General features: G+C 42.1%; 1 protein-coding gene across 5 annotated transcripts in view; it reads left to right on the top strand.

The window, feature by feature from the left end:
* The window catches only part of Cyp39a1 (cytochrome P450 family 39 subfamily A member 1), a 106,462-nt gene that overhangs the window by 63,346 nt on the left and 29,179 nt on the right, over nucleotides 1-13,937 (top strand). For all 5 annotated transcript variants that reach the window (XM_085832894.1, XM_029471578.2, XM_029471579.2 and 2 more), the window contains 3 exons: nucleotides 2,809-2,942; nucleotides 9,129-9,224; nucleotides 10,086-10,174. In XM_085832894.1, coding sequence (XP_085689020.1) covers nucleotides 2,809-2,942; nucleotides 9,129-9,224; nucleotides 10,086-10,174 — 319 coding nt within the window. The remainder of the gene's footprint in view (nucleotides 1-2,808; nucleotides 2,943-9,128; nucleotides 9,225-10,085; nucleotides 10,175-13,937) is intronic.

The following is a 13,937-nucleotide window of genomic DNA, read 5'->3' as shown; positions in this document are numbered from 1 at the left end:
AGGGAAATGAGCCTGCTACCATGACCTCTGACAGCAGCTGAATTTTTGTCTTGAGACAGGCTCTCCTTATGTAGCACCACATGGCCTGGAACTTAATACATAGACCAGGTTGCCCTCAAACACACAACCACCTGCCTCTGTCTCCTGGGCAATGGGATTAAAGACCTGTGTCCCATATCCTGATCCACTGATGTTTTAAATCAGCTTTTCTGATGCTGCAGATAAATAAGAGGGCCAATTTAAAGGAGTAAAGACTTAGCTCAGGGTTCCTTAGAATTTGCCCATGGTTGGCTGGCTCATTGTCTCTGGTCCTGTGGGGAAGCAAACGGAAAGGGATCTGGGGATTCACTGGGTAGATGGATCGTGGTGACTTACTAAGTAAGTGCTGTCAAGACCAGATGGAAAGCAGTGATATTCTAAGTAATTTTCAAGAAATGCACATTTTCCTTGAAATATTCACCATTAAGTTGTGTAATTTGACTGAAAATTCATGATCATGTGTAAGGTGGCATAAGGACTAACCTCTGGTCTGTCTTTAGGTGTCATTATCTATTCACTGTAGGAAGGTTTGGCATGAGTGTGCTGAGAGGGTGTGCTCTTCATTCCAGAGGGGACAATGACCCTGGCTTAGGTCTTCTATAATAAATAGATTGAATAGGAAGGTAAGGGCTATGCTTGGTGGCCCTTGAATTCAGCTGAAGCAATCAGAAGGATGAAACTAGAGGATCACAAGTTCAAGGCCAGGTGGATTTATAGTGAGATCTGCTGTCCAATTACCAAATCTAAAACAGGTCATTTTAATTTCATATGGTGTGTATTTGTGTGTGTTTCTTTTAAAATTGCATTTTTGTGATGTTTTCAGACACAAATATCTCTCTATATACTTCATTCTTATTCAAGTTTTTACTACTCTTACCCATCTGACCTCTTCTGGTGCTGACCCCTTACCATGCATTAATTACATCCCGCTACTCTCTCTTGTTCTCCTACTAAAGTCTATCTTCCCTCTCCTAGTTCCTATCTACTGTCATAGCATATATACATGCTCATAGATACACTTAAATATAGATTTTGCATAAGAGAAAACAAGCCATATATTTCTTTTACAGTCTGTATTATTTTACATAGTATAATGATACCCAGTGCTTTAAAAAGACTTATCTATTGTATGTGTATGGGTATTTGCCTACATGTATCTATATGTGCTATATGAGTACCTGATGCCAGAAGAGAATGCTCAGTCTGCCTGGAATTGAAGTCATGGGTAGTTGTGAGTGCTGTGAACCAAACCCAGGCCCTCTTCATGAACAAGAAGTTCTCTTAACTGCTGAGACATCTTATCAACTCCAGTGATCTCCTCTTGTTTCTATTTTCCTGTGAATTCCATTTCATTCCTCTGTACACCTGGATAAAATTCCATCCTGTGTATGTACCACATTTTCTTTATCCTATGAATAACTGCCTAGGTTATTTCTGTATCTTGACCATTGTGAACAGAGCACTAACAAATGTGGACATACAAATATCTCCGTGGCATTCTGGCTTATAGAGTTCCTTGGGAATGTACCCAGGAGTCATATAGCTGCATCAGATGTTAGTTTCAGTTTTAGTTTCATCAGGACTTTCAATACTGATCTCTGTAGTGGCTGCACCAGTACACTGTCCCACCAACAGTGTGTAAGGGCTCTCCTTACTCTATATCCATGCCAGGATTTGTTCTCATTAACTTGTTTGATAGTAGCCATTTTTCCTGGACTGTGACATGTATGTGTGTTATATGGGTATGTGAGAGCATAAAGAGAGGTGCTGTTTATCTTCCACAGTTGGACTTACTTTACAATATGATGATCTCCAGAACTTAAAAAAAAAAAAAAAAAAAGCTTATTTATAGGGTTTGAGTGTTTTACCTGCCATGTGTATATGTGCACCATGGCATGCAGTGCCTATGGTGGCCAAAAGAGGGCAGCAGAGTACCTGGACCATTCTGTACATCTGCTTGTGGAGGCCAGAAGTGGATGTTGGGTGTCTCCTATGATTGCTTTTTCTGCCTTAATTTTTGAGACAGAGTATCTCAGCTGACCTGGATCTCACTGATTCAGCTAGGCTGGCTGGCCTGCAAGCCCCAGGGACCCTCCAGCTCTGCCCGCCTAGCTTTCTCCATAGGTGCTGGAGATCTGAACACAGGTTTCCATGCTTGCATGGCAAGTTTTTACCAATTGAGCCATCTCCCAGACCCTTTAAGAAAATGTTGCGCCGGGCATGGTGGCGCACACCTTTGATCCCAGCACTTGGGAGCAGAGGCAGGCGGATTTCTGAGTTCGAGGCCAGCCTGGTCTACAAAGTGAGTTCCAGGACAGCCAGGGATACACAGAGAAACCCTGTCTGGAAACCCCCTTCCCCCAAAAAAAATTGAAAAAAGAAAAGAAAGAAAAAAAAGAAAATGTTGTTTGTGTTCCCCAGTGGCTAAACATGCCCGGCACTTTTTGGAAACATTTACTTTACTGGCCTGTTTTATTTCCCTTATACTGCTATTTCTTTAAACGCAATGAGGATTTTGACAAGGAAGAATGAGGTGCAAAAAAACTAAACCCTTTTCCACACAGGGACCCTCTTAGCTATCCTGTAGCCACAGGACTGTTACAGCTAGGTTGGACGCCAGTCCATCTTGTCAGAGAAAGCAGCAAAATCAATACATCACAGCGGCACTTTCCTTGTCGGTGAGCTTATCCTGCATTGCCTAGCCTGCATGAATCTACCTTCTGGTCTCTCTAGTGCATCTCTTCTTTAATCTTTAAAATCTCTTTACAGGTAAAGACAAGATTAAAGTGTCTGAAGATGACCTGAAGAAGCTTCTAATAATTAAGTGGTGTATTCTGGAATCCATCCGCTTGAGAGCCCCTGGTGTCATTACTAGGAAGGTAGTGAAGCCAGTTAAAATTTTGGTAAGTACTGGTTTTGTTGGAAAATAATGAACTTTCTAGAAAAAGTATGTTTTTTGTTCGGACGTATTCTAGATTGTTTTCTTCATTTTATTGTAATTGCATATAAATTATATATATATATATAAAATATACAGCATGCTTTGAAATATGCGTACATTTTGTAATGGCCAAATAAAGCCATTAATCTGTATATTGTTTCACACACTTAATCAATTCTTGTGTGAAAATATTTCTGCACTCTATCAGAGTGACTACACTGTCTCTAACTTCAGGGACTACATTGTATACCATAGCTCTTTAACTTGTTCTCGCTGAGATGGAATTCTGTATTATTTGACCAGTATTCCTCAAATCTCTGCCTACCTTCCAGCCCTCAGCAACTACATCCCCAAGCTCTACTTCTGGGAGATGACGTTTGTGTCTGAGATCATCAGGTTCTTGTCTCTCCATGCCTGGCTTCTCTGTTTTTAGGCATCTTCTGTCCTGTTGCAGAATTCCCATCTTTTAAGAGGCAGAATGGTATTTCACCATGCACATTCACATTCTATTCTCTTCATTCATCTGTAGACAGGCATGCTTGGTTCTGTGTCACGGTCCCCAGAAAGCATGCTGCAGTAGACACGAACATGCAGTTATCTTATGACATGTTAATTTCACATCCTTTGGTTATAAACTCAGTAGCTGGATAGCTTGATCCCACATTAAATCTACTATTAAACTTTTGAGGAACCTCCATATTATTTTCTACATAACTGTACTAACATATATTCCAAAACAGTAGTCTCCGAGTACTCCCTTTTGTCTTTGTTCTCTGACACTTCTGGGTGTTTTGTTTGTTTTATTGGATATTTTATTTATTTACATTTCAAATGTTGTCCCCTTTCCTGGTCCCCCCACCCTGTGTTTCTATGAGGGTGTTCACCCACCCTCTCACCTACTCCCACCTCCCCACCTGGACACTGTTGTTTAGGCAGTTGTAAGTTACACAGTGTGGGTGCTGGGAAGCAAGCTAGGGTCCTGCAGAAGTGCAAGGAGCACCCCAAAACGCTGAGTCATCTCTGCTGCCAGCCTTTTGGATCTTCCTTTAAGAAAGGTCTATTTAGATCTTTGCCTGCTTTTTAAGTCCAGTTTTGTCCTTACTGTGGAGTTGCTGGAGCTGCTTGTATTGGGAACATGAGCCTTGTATCAGATGCATGGTTCGTAACCATCACATCCTAGCTGACAGGGCATCTGCTCACTTAGCTGAGCCTCCCCAGTGGTACAGAAGGATTTACGTTTACAGTAATCCCGCTTGTCTGACTTTACGTTTGTTGTCCGAGCTTTTGGATTCCTCAAATCCTCATTTACCAGATCGATATCTGGGAGCCTTCCCTCTGTTTTGTTCTGTGTTTTAGGTTGTCAAGTTTAATCCATTTGAGTTATTTTTATATAATGTATGAGGTAAAAACACACTTTCTTTCTTCTGCCTATAGATATCCTATGATCCCTGCACTGTTGATTAAGAAGCTGACGTCTTCCCACTGGATAGTCTTGGCCCCTTTATAAACATTAGTTCAGCGTAAATGAGTGGATTTACTATAGGGCTCTCGATTTTACTCTGTTGGTTTGTGTGTCTGGTCTTGTGCCGGTTTGATTCCTGTACTGGTTAGTACCTTTCAGGTCATGTGATGCCCTGCCTCCAGCTTCATTAATTTCAGTCAATACTGCTTTGGCTCTGTGGGGCCCCTGGGATTCCATGTAAAGGCTAAGCTTCCACTTTTCCAATGGAAAGTGTCACTGGCATTTCGGTAGCTTATATTAGTGTATGAGTCCTTAAGTTCTCTTGGTACTAAGTGACCCTAGAACAGTTTGACACACTAAGTTAAGTAGCACCATCTCATTCAGAGATGTGTTCTTTTGGGAAATATTTCAGCTAAGGCATAACCTTTCATGTAGAAATCTGGCTGTGCGATCCTATATCAGAGTTACGTAATGTTGTTTACATCGAGCAGGTGGGCTCCTGTCAGATGACTCAACACGTCTTGCTCTTTTTAAAATTTTATTTATTTTTGAGAACTTTTATATATGTGTATGATGCATGCCTAGGCACACATTCATCCCCTCCTCCAGCTCCTCTAAGATCCCTTTCCATGTCCCCCTTCAAACATGGTGTCCTCTTTTTGTACTTAACACCCACTGAATCTAGTTAGTGTTGCTCATACAGACCCGGATGTGGGGCCTGGTTAATCTACCAGAGGCCACATCCTGAAGAAAGTGGACTCTGCCTTCCCTAGCTGCCATCAGCTGTACATGGCTCCTCAGCTAGGGGTGGGAATTTTATGTTTCACCCCCATTGTGTTGGCTTGATCTAGTGCAGGGCTTTGCTGGATCCTGCTATTAGAAGGTCCAGGGCCTCCAGGTCTGGACAGCTCTCGTGAGCTTGGTGCAAGATGGAGGACTCTCTTTTCTTATCAGGGCTTTCTCTTCTCTACAAGGTCTGGGGAGCCCATCCCCCATATCCTCTATCTTTGAAATGTCAGGTAGCCTTGGTAAGATTACAGGTTCAGCTTTCTTTCTCCTGTTAAGAACTGTCTAGCAAGCCTCTAGCCTTCCTGGAATGCCTTCATGCAAATGAAGCATTCTTTGGTACCCTAAGCTCTAGCCAATGATACACACACATGCCCTAGAAATCCCTACCTTCTTCCTAAAAACGATATAGCCATTGATTCATCTCAATAAAGTCGAGCTGCCTTCCTGATCCTGGCAGTAGTTTCCATTGCACTCACAGGCCATCTAAACCCTGTCCTTCAATTCTGTTCCCCTTGTCCTCTCAGGATGGTGGCCAACAGCCCCTGGGGAGAAGGGATGTTCACAGGTCTTGAGCAGGTAACACAGTATTCCTCTCCAGTCTCTCAGAATCTGTCACTCTCTGTTCCTTGACATTCCCTGAGCCTCATAGAAGGAAGATGGAATAGAAGTTGTCCTACGTAGGGTTTCCATCTCTGTAAAGAGACACCATGACCATAGCAGCTCTTATAAAGGACAGTATTTAATTGGGGCTGGCTTACAGGTTCAGAGGTTCAGTTTATTATCATTAAGGCAGGAAGAATAGCAGCATGAAAGCAGACGTGGTGCTGGAGAAGGAGCTGAGAGTGCTACGTCTTGTTCCTAAGGGAACCAGGTGAAGACTGGCTTCCAGGCAACTTAGAGGAGAGTCTCAAAGCCCACCTCCCACAGTGACACACTTCCTCCAACAAGGCCACACGTCCTCATAGTGCCACACTCTCTGAGCCAAGCATATTCAAACTACCACAGAGATGTACCATTGCTAGGCATGCACTCCACTGATGACTGTTTTGGGGTATGGGTCAGTTTGGAATGGGGATGACAAGGTAGTGAGGACAGGATTGGGGCAGGAGGGGGAGGATTCTCCAGGTTACCACGTGAAGTCTGTGCACGTGGCCAATGGCATGGCGCAGTAAAATATTAGGGGGTCATTCACCAGAAGCAAGATTTCACAAGAATGGTTTGTCTCAAGGGCCTGCACTGCCCAAGGCGAGCACATGGGTTCCCTCTGCTCTCGTGCTTTCCTTTTTCATACGTAGTTTGAGAGTTTGGGGACTGATTGATACCAGGGGATTTGGGTAGAACACAAAAGAAATAAAAATCCCAGTTTGTAACCATTAAAGTGTGTGTACACCCTGCAAAGACAAAGTTAGTTTCACTGATCTTACATAAATTACGGCATTTTGTCTTATTGGGATTTAGATTAATTTTACTTTTAATTAATCTATTGATTACTTCAAGCCATGAATGGACTTTGAGAGGAAATGGTCTCCTTGTTACAATGAAGCAGAGATATGTGTGTGTGTGTTCCTCTGAATGTTGCTATAATCCTGATTGAGTGTCCATTAATTACCATTTGTATTCTGGTTAAAAAATAAGTATCAGAGCCGGGCGTAGTGGTGCACGCCTTTAATCCCAGCACTCGGGAGGCAGAGGCAGGTGGAGTTCTGAGTTGGAGACCAACCTGGTCTACAAAGTGAGTTCCAGGACAGCCAGGGCTACACAGAGAAACCCTGTCTCGGGAAAAAAAAAAAAAGATATCAGACTTGTTATAGATGTCTCGGTCTCATTGGGTTTTATGATGGCTCTCCCAGCAAATCAGATTTGTTTTTAAAAGATGTATTTCTAATATTTCATTTATTTTAGAACTTTCGTAGATGATCATTTGGGGTGAGGTTGTTGAGGAGGGTTTTAGTCTGAAGAGAACACGTGTGTGTATCCCCATATGGCCTGGAACTTATAATGATCCCCCTGCCTCACCCTCTAAAGAGCTAGGATTATAGGTGTGATCTACTCTATATGGCTTATATAGATTGGTCTTTCATTGTTGCTTAAAGTTTTGGTTTTCAGTTTTAAACAAACTGTCTGTAGAAATACAATTGGTTCTTTTTTCTTTCTGTGGGAACAGGACCTTGTGCATGCTTGGCAAATCCTCTACCACCAAGCGACATTCACAGTCCAACATCTAGGAGTGTTTGTAGATTGGGATGATTTCTTTGATGCAGGCAATATTTCTTCTCCTCTTCCTCCTCATCCTCTTTTCTTATATTACCATACTGGCTGTATTTTCCAGTACTCAGCTGACTACTATTGTTGTCCAACAGTGTTGTGTTCTGGTCTTAAAGGGAAAGCTTTTTATTTTCTCCATTAAGTACCATGCTGGGTATAGAATTTTTTTTGGATGCTCTTTTTCAAGTTCAAGACATTATTTCTACTTCACTGGTAATTTTTTTTTCATCATAAATTGGTACTGACTTTTCTTTCTTCCTATTCTATATCAACTGATATAACCATATGCTTTTCCTTCTTTGTCCTATTGATATGAGTTATTTACTAACAATCAAATATTGAATCAGCATTTCATTTCCCTGATAAGTCACTTGACCATAGTGTGTGTGTGTGCTCTCTCTGTGTGTATGTGTGTGTATGTGCTGTCTCTTGCGTGTATGTGTGTGCTATATGTGCGGTGTGCATGTTTCATATGTTGTATGTGTGTGTGTGCCTCTAGAGGACAGAAATTCACAGATAATAGTATAGGGTGCCTCCTCAACTACTCTACTAATTCTTTTTACTTATTATTGGATTTTTTGATTGATTTTTTTAATTTTAAAATATTTTTATTGAAGTTATAGTCACAAGAGAAAACAATAGTTGTTTAATTATACTAATCGTCAATAATACTAAGAGGTGTGTGGTCAAAGTTCTTTCTAACACCCATGCTAGGTGGTTCTCAACTGCTTACAATGCCAGGTGTCCAGACTATGGAACCCTCTTCTGACCTCTGTGGTCTGTAGCACTCACATGCATATACACACAGAACATACACATAAGTAAAATGAATAAGGGTTGGGGAGATGGTTCAGTGGTTAAGAGCATGTGTTGCTTTTATAGAAGACCCAAGTTGGGTTCTCAGTACCCTTGTGGTAGCTTCTGCTCCATGAAAAGCCAATGTCCTTTTCTGGACTCTCCAATATTACACGTATGCACACAAATAGACAGACATGCACATAGACACAGAATCAAAATAAAGTCCTCAAGAAAATAAAGGCTGACATTTAACTAGTATATTTCTCCTGTTCTGCCAAACATGTATGTACATGTAACTACAAAGGAGAATTAGAAACCAGTCATCTCCTAATTAGGCCATAGAAATGATCTCTTCAGGGAATAGGGCATTGCTTAGTTTGTCACAGGACTTGGCTTGCAAGCATGGAGACCTGAGTTCAGATCCCCAGAGTCTATATACAAAGCCAGGTAGATAGTGACCACTCATTATTACAGCGCCAGGGAAAAGAGAAAGACAGACAGACACGCACACACGCATACGTGCACACACATGTACATGAATACACACATACACATAAATACACACACATATGCATCTGAACACATGCGTACATGCACACACATGGGTGGACACATGCACATGCAGAGAGAGGAAGAGGGGAGGGGGAGGGAGAGGGGAGAGGGGGAGGGGGAGAGGGAGAATATGACCTAGCCAGGAAAGTTAGTTATTTTCTCACACTTATTATAAATGTCTCTCTTTTTCACAGTATAGTTGTAGCTTTGTTTTTAATGACTAAACATCTCCCTAAAATGTATTTCAAAATAAATTATTTAAAGCTGATTTTTCTGTTTTAGAATCACACAGTTCCTTCTGGTGATCTGCTGATGTTGTCTCCATTCTGGCTACACAGAAATCCGAAATATTTTCCTGAACCTGAGTCATTCAAACCTGTAAGTTCTCTCTCTCTCAACATATATTATTTTTTATTATTTCTATGTTTCTTGCCAAAAATATGAATGCATAAATTAACTGAATCTGTATCAGCAAGCAGCCATATTTTTCTAGTAACTGTGCCCAGAATTGCCGACGACAGACCGGTAGGATTTCGAATGTAGATGTCTCAACATTTACAGATCAGATAGAGGAGTGTGGAAAGAGCATCCTCAGAGATGAATTTTTATATAAAACCAGGAAAGAGCGTTAAAGTCAATGTCCTTGCTTCTGCTGGAAGCCTTATTTTGTATTCCTTAGGCAACCGTTTCTGTTACTGGTTTCCAAGGAGCCCACAAAATAAAAACACAGCAAATTAAAACAGTGATCTGTTACTTCATGTGCTTGGGGGAGTGACGGGGCTGAGCAGTCCCAAGAGTTCACCTAATTCATGCCTGGCCTTTGAGTAAGTCTGGGAGTACTGGCACCTAAACGTATCCATTCCACATCCCAGGCTTCCTCCAGCCTCCAGCTCTGTCAGCATCTTGTTACTAGATTTACGATTATGAGTAATCTCATGATAAAGCCCGAGGCCTTTGTATAAATGCTTTCCTCTTCTTACGTTGATTTTGTAGGTGATTTACGTTGTCATTTACATTTGCCACTTCATAGGATTCTTCTTAAGCCTTTCTTGTTTATAAGTTCACTTTCCAAAACCACACTTGTGTCTGATATGAATAACAGGCTGGGGGAAAAAAATGACCCACAAGTCTGCAACTTTGTATGCAAGGATTAGCTGTCCAGCATCATTTTTAGCTCAGAGAAGTAGAGTTAAGCTTATTTATATAAGGCTGATAAAAAAAAGTGTTTTCTTCCCACAGGAACGCTGGAAAGAGGCAAATTTAGATAAGTACATTTTCTTGGACTACTTCATGGCATTTGGAGGCGGGAAGTTCCAGTGTCCTGGAAGGTGAGTGCCCCAGCTGAATGGCATCGGTGCACACAGTGTGGAAGAGACAGATGCTCAGGGGGACACTCACCATCTAGCCCTTTATTATCAAATTACAGGGAAACCCAGGAGGGCACAGTTTGTTCATTTGGTCAGTACTGGTATGGGATGTCTTTGTGGGAGTGTCTGTGGTGACTTCTCATGAGAAGACACTATACTTGCTAGTGCCAGAGGATATTGGGGCTTCCATGGTTCACACATGGGCAGTCTGAAGCACTACCCACCTGCCTGTGGGCATATATGTCATCGAAGGGGTATGTGATGCATTCGTGCAGGTGCCTATGTATGTGTGTGTATGTGGAAGGAGGATGCCAGCTTAGGTGTGGTCCCTTAGGAACTTCTCATATTTTCTCTGGATCTTTCACTGGTCTGCAACTGGCCAAGCAGCTTATGATGGCAACCCAGTGAGCTCCAGGGCTCTGTCCATGCCCGCCTCCTCAGCACCAGGATTAAAGGTGCATATTTCATACCAGATGCCCATTTATATACTGTATATATGCTATCTGCTCATTTACATAGGATAAATGTGTGCCACCTGTTTCACGGGGAGAGTTTAAACAGTGCATCAGCACCAGCAAAACTAATCTCTTCCATATCCCATTATTTCTGACTCCCATTATTTCCATATTAGAAAACAAGTTCACCAGAGAGAGAGAGATTTATGTTACTTTCAAGTGTACATCTGTGAAGGTCTGTGTGCGCATATGTGCATGTGTAGGTAGGTGCCCACAGAGGCCAGAAGAAGGCATCGGAGCCTACAGAACTGGTGTTATCAGCAGATGTGACCTGGTGATGTGGGTCCTTGAATTTGTGTCCTTTGCAAGAGCAGTGTGTTCTCTTGGCTGCTAAGCCATCTCTCTGACTCCCCCCCAAAAGCAATTCCTAAACAAATGGAGAAGTTCACCATTTTTCTCATGCTGTAAGTGCATCCTCGGTGCAGTGCTTCTGAAAGCAGGACATGCAAGTCTCTTACATAAACAGATACTCAGTAGTGGCCTCTTATAGTCATCATCATTGGCTTTGAGCATGATAATTAAAAGCAAGGACTGCAGTATTGACATCGAAGCATGAGGCATGGGGCAGTGGTGGACAATTTCCTGATGAGTATTATTTCCAAGAAGAACAATGATCTCCCTCCCCGATAGCTTTTAAGGCTGAGAGACATCTTTCAGTATGAAGGTAATGGGTACCATAAAGGACCCTGAAACTGTAAATCAAGAGTGTCGTATTTGAACAAAAAACTGTACTTTCAGAATCTATTGAGTTCTTCCTGTATGTAAAGCAGTGTCCTGTGTACTTCAGAGGATTTGGATATGAGAGAGCCATATCCCCAACTGCCATGAGGTGAACACTTTGTGTTGACAAGGAAGACATGGGATTCATACATTGCCTCAAGGAATGGAGAATAAGAATGTCTGATATGCCGCTGAAGCTTCAAGATAGTCGGTGTAACTGGTTAGGAGCATCTTGCTGATCTCACAGGAAAAGTGTCCTTTGAAGGAAACAGAACTTTTTATAGGTTTAAGAAAGCCAAATGAGCAAAAGTGATACTGGTACAGAGAAGCTCCGAGCTGATGGTCTTACTGATGTTTGGGCTGGATTGGATCAGGATGGGTTAAGGGAAAAGGTTGGCTGTGAAGATTGGCTTGGTGTATTGGCTTATCTTGGTTGTCAGCGTGGCACATCTGGGATGTGTCAAAGAGGAATCACCTCCATCAGATTGTCCTGTGACTTTTTTTTTTTTTTTTGTGATTGCTGATCAATATGGGAAGGCCCAGCCCACTGTTGGCTGTGCTCTCCCTAGGCAGATGGGTCTGGGCTGTCTAAGAAAGGTAGCTGAATAAGCCATGGGGAGCAAGTCATTAAGCACTATTTCTTTATGGTCTCTGCTGCCAGGCTCCGTGCCTTGAGAACCTGCCTTGACATCCATCCCTCAGTGACCAACTGTAATCTGTAGGATGAAGTAAGCTCTTTCCCAAGTTGCCTCTGGAAATCAAAATTAGGATGCTTTGAATATACATGGCTGTCATAGATGGTGAACCTAGCTAAAGTAGGCACAGGAGGGAGTTTGGTGGCAAGATATTAACCATTCCTTTGGGAATTCTGAGTATGAAATGTGGCAAAACACCATATAACCAGACTTCATAGGTTGAATACAAATGTTGACTATGCGTCCCCTGTTTTTAAAAATCTCATTAAGTCTAGTTTTCTACTAAGTTTCTGTTTCAAAATATCTTTTCCCCTCCATGTCCCTTATTTTAAACCAGCAACTCAGGAAGCATTTTGTTTTTTAAATTGTTCAGGCAAGCAAATGACTTCATTTGGGCAACAGTACACCAAGAGAGCTTTCTACTAGAAATTTAATCCTACGAATCCTTCGTATAAACACCAGCAAATGACACCCATTCCTAATTGGTATAGCAGGGGCCAACTTATTTTCTCATGCACAAAACACTCAGTGAGTCAAAGAAAATTGCCTCCAGTGTAGCTGACCGTCGCAGTTCATCATAAACACATACTCGCATGGTATTGCAGCTGCTGTTTTCTGGAGTATATGCCATTGTGGGACGGGGGGTGGGGGGTGCGTCCCAAGAGAGTAACAGACATTTCTGGGTAAACAGAAAATTCTGCTGATATATTTGGTACAGCCACACACACACACACACAAAAAGTAACAGGCATAATGACAGAGCTGCAGCACCTCTTTGAAAAGTTCTAAAGGGATTTGCAGAGGAACCCCTTTCTGGCACTTCCCGATAGCATCATAGGAAGAGGAGAAAGGAAGGGTCTATCATATAACCAGTCTCTACAGGTTGAATACAAATGTTGACTCTCTCAGACTTTTTTTTTAATCACTACTGTCTTAGTCAGGGTTTCTATTCCTGCACAAACATCATGACCAAGAAGCAAGTTGGGGAGGAAAGGGTTTATTTGGCTTACACTTCCATGCTGCTGTTCATCACCAAAGGAAGTCAGGACTGGAACTCAGACAGGTCAGGGAGCAGGAGCTGGTACAGAGGCCATGGAGGGATGTTCTTTACTGGCTTGCCTCCCCTGGCTTACTCAGCCTACTCTCTTATAGAACCAAGACTACCAGCCCAGTGATGGTCCCACCCACAAGAGGGGCCTTTCCCCCTTGATCACTAATTGAGAAAATGCCTTACAGTTGGATCTCATGGAGGCATTTCCTCAACTGAAGCTCCTTTCTCTGTGATAACTCCAGCTGTGTCAAGTTGACACAAAAATAGCCAGTACAACTACCTTTAAAAATATCACTAATTAAAATGTTCACTTAATTCTATTACTAATAAAGTCCAGGCTTCAGTACATGAACAAGGAAGAGGAAGCAGTGTGAGCTATCAAACTGCTTCATAAATACTAAGATCCAAAATGGAGAGCCCTATCATAGTACACAGGCTCATCTTGAGCTAGGAGATTCAAGTGAAAGAGAAGGATGGGATTACTTGTTGAGAATTTTTCTTGCATGGGAGCTGGTGATCTTACAAGGGAGCATGCTTTCTCTATTTGCTCCGTGGGATCTCCAAGCTGGCTTTACTTGGTGCTCACATTTACAAGAGTATATCTGCTTGGCTGTACAAAATATATGGATTAAATTCCAGGGTAAATCCAGGGCTGGAATATTAGCTGAGAAGAGTTTTTCCTATTCTTGCAGAGGCCATAGGTTCAGTCCCAATACCCACCACAGGTGATTTGCAATTGCCCA

Source organism: Mus caroli, unplaced genomic scaffold (assembly GCF_978045245.1).
Source record: "Mus caroli unplaced genomic scaffold, Mus_caroli_1 scaffold_18, whole genome shotgun sequence".
NCBI lineage: Eukaryota > Metazoa > Chordata > Mammalia > Rodentia > Muridae > Mus > Mus caroli.
Note: the sequence above shows the minus strand (reverse complement) of the source record. Positions and strands in the feature narration are given on the sequence as shown.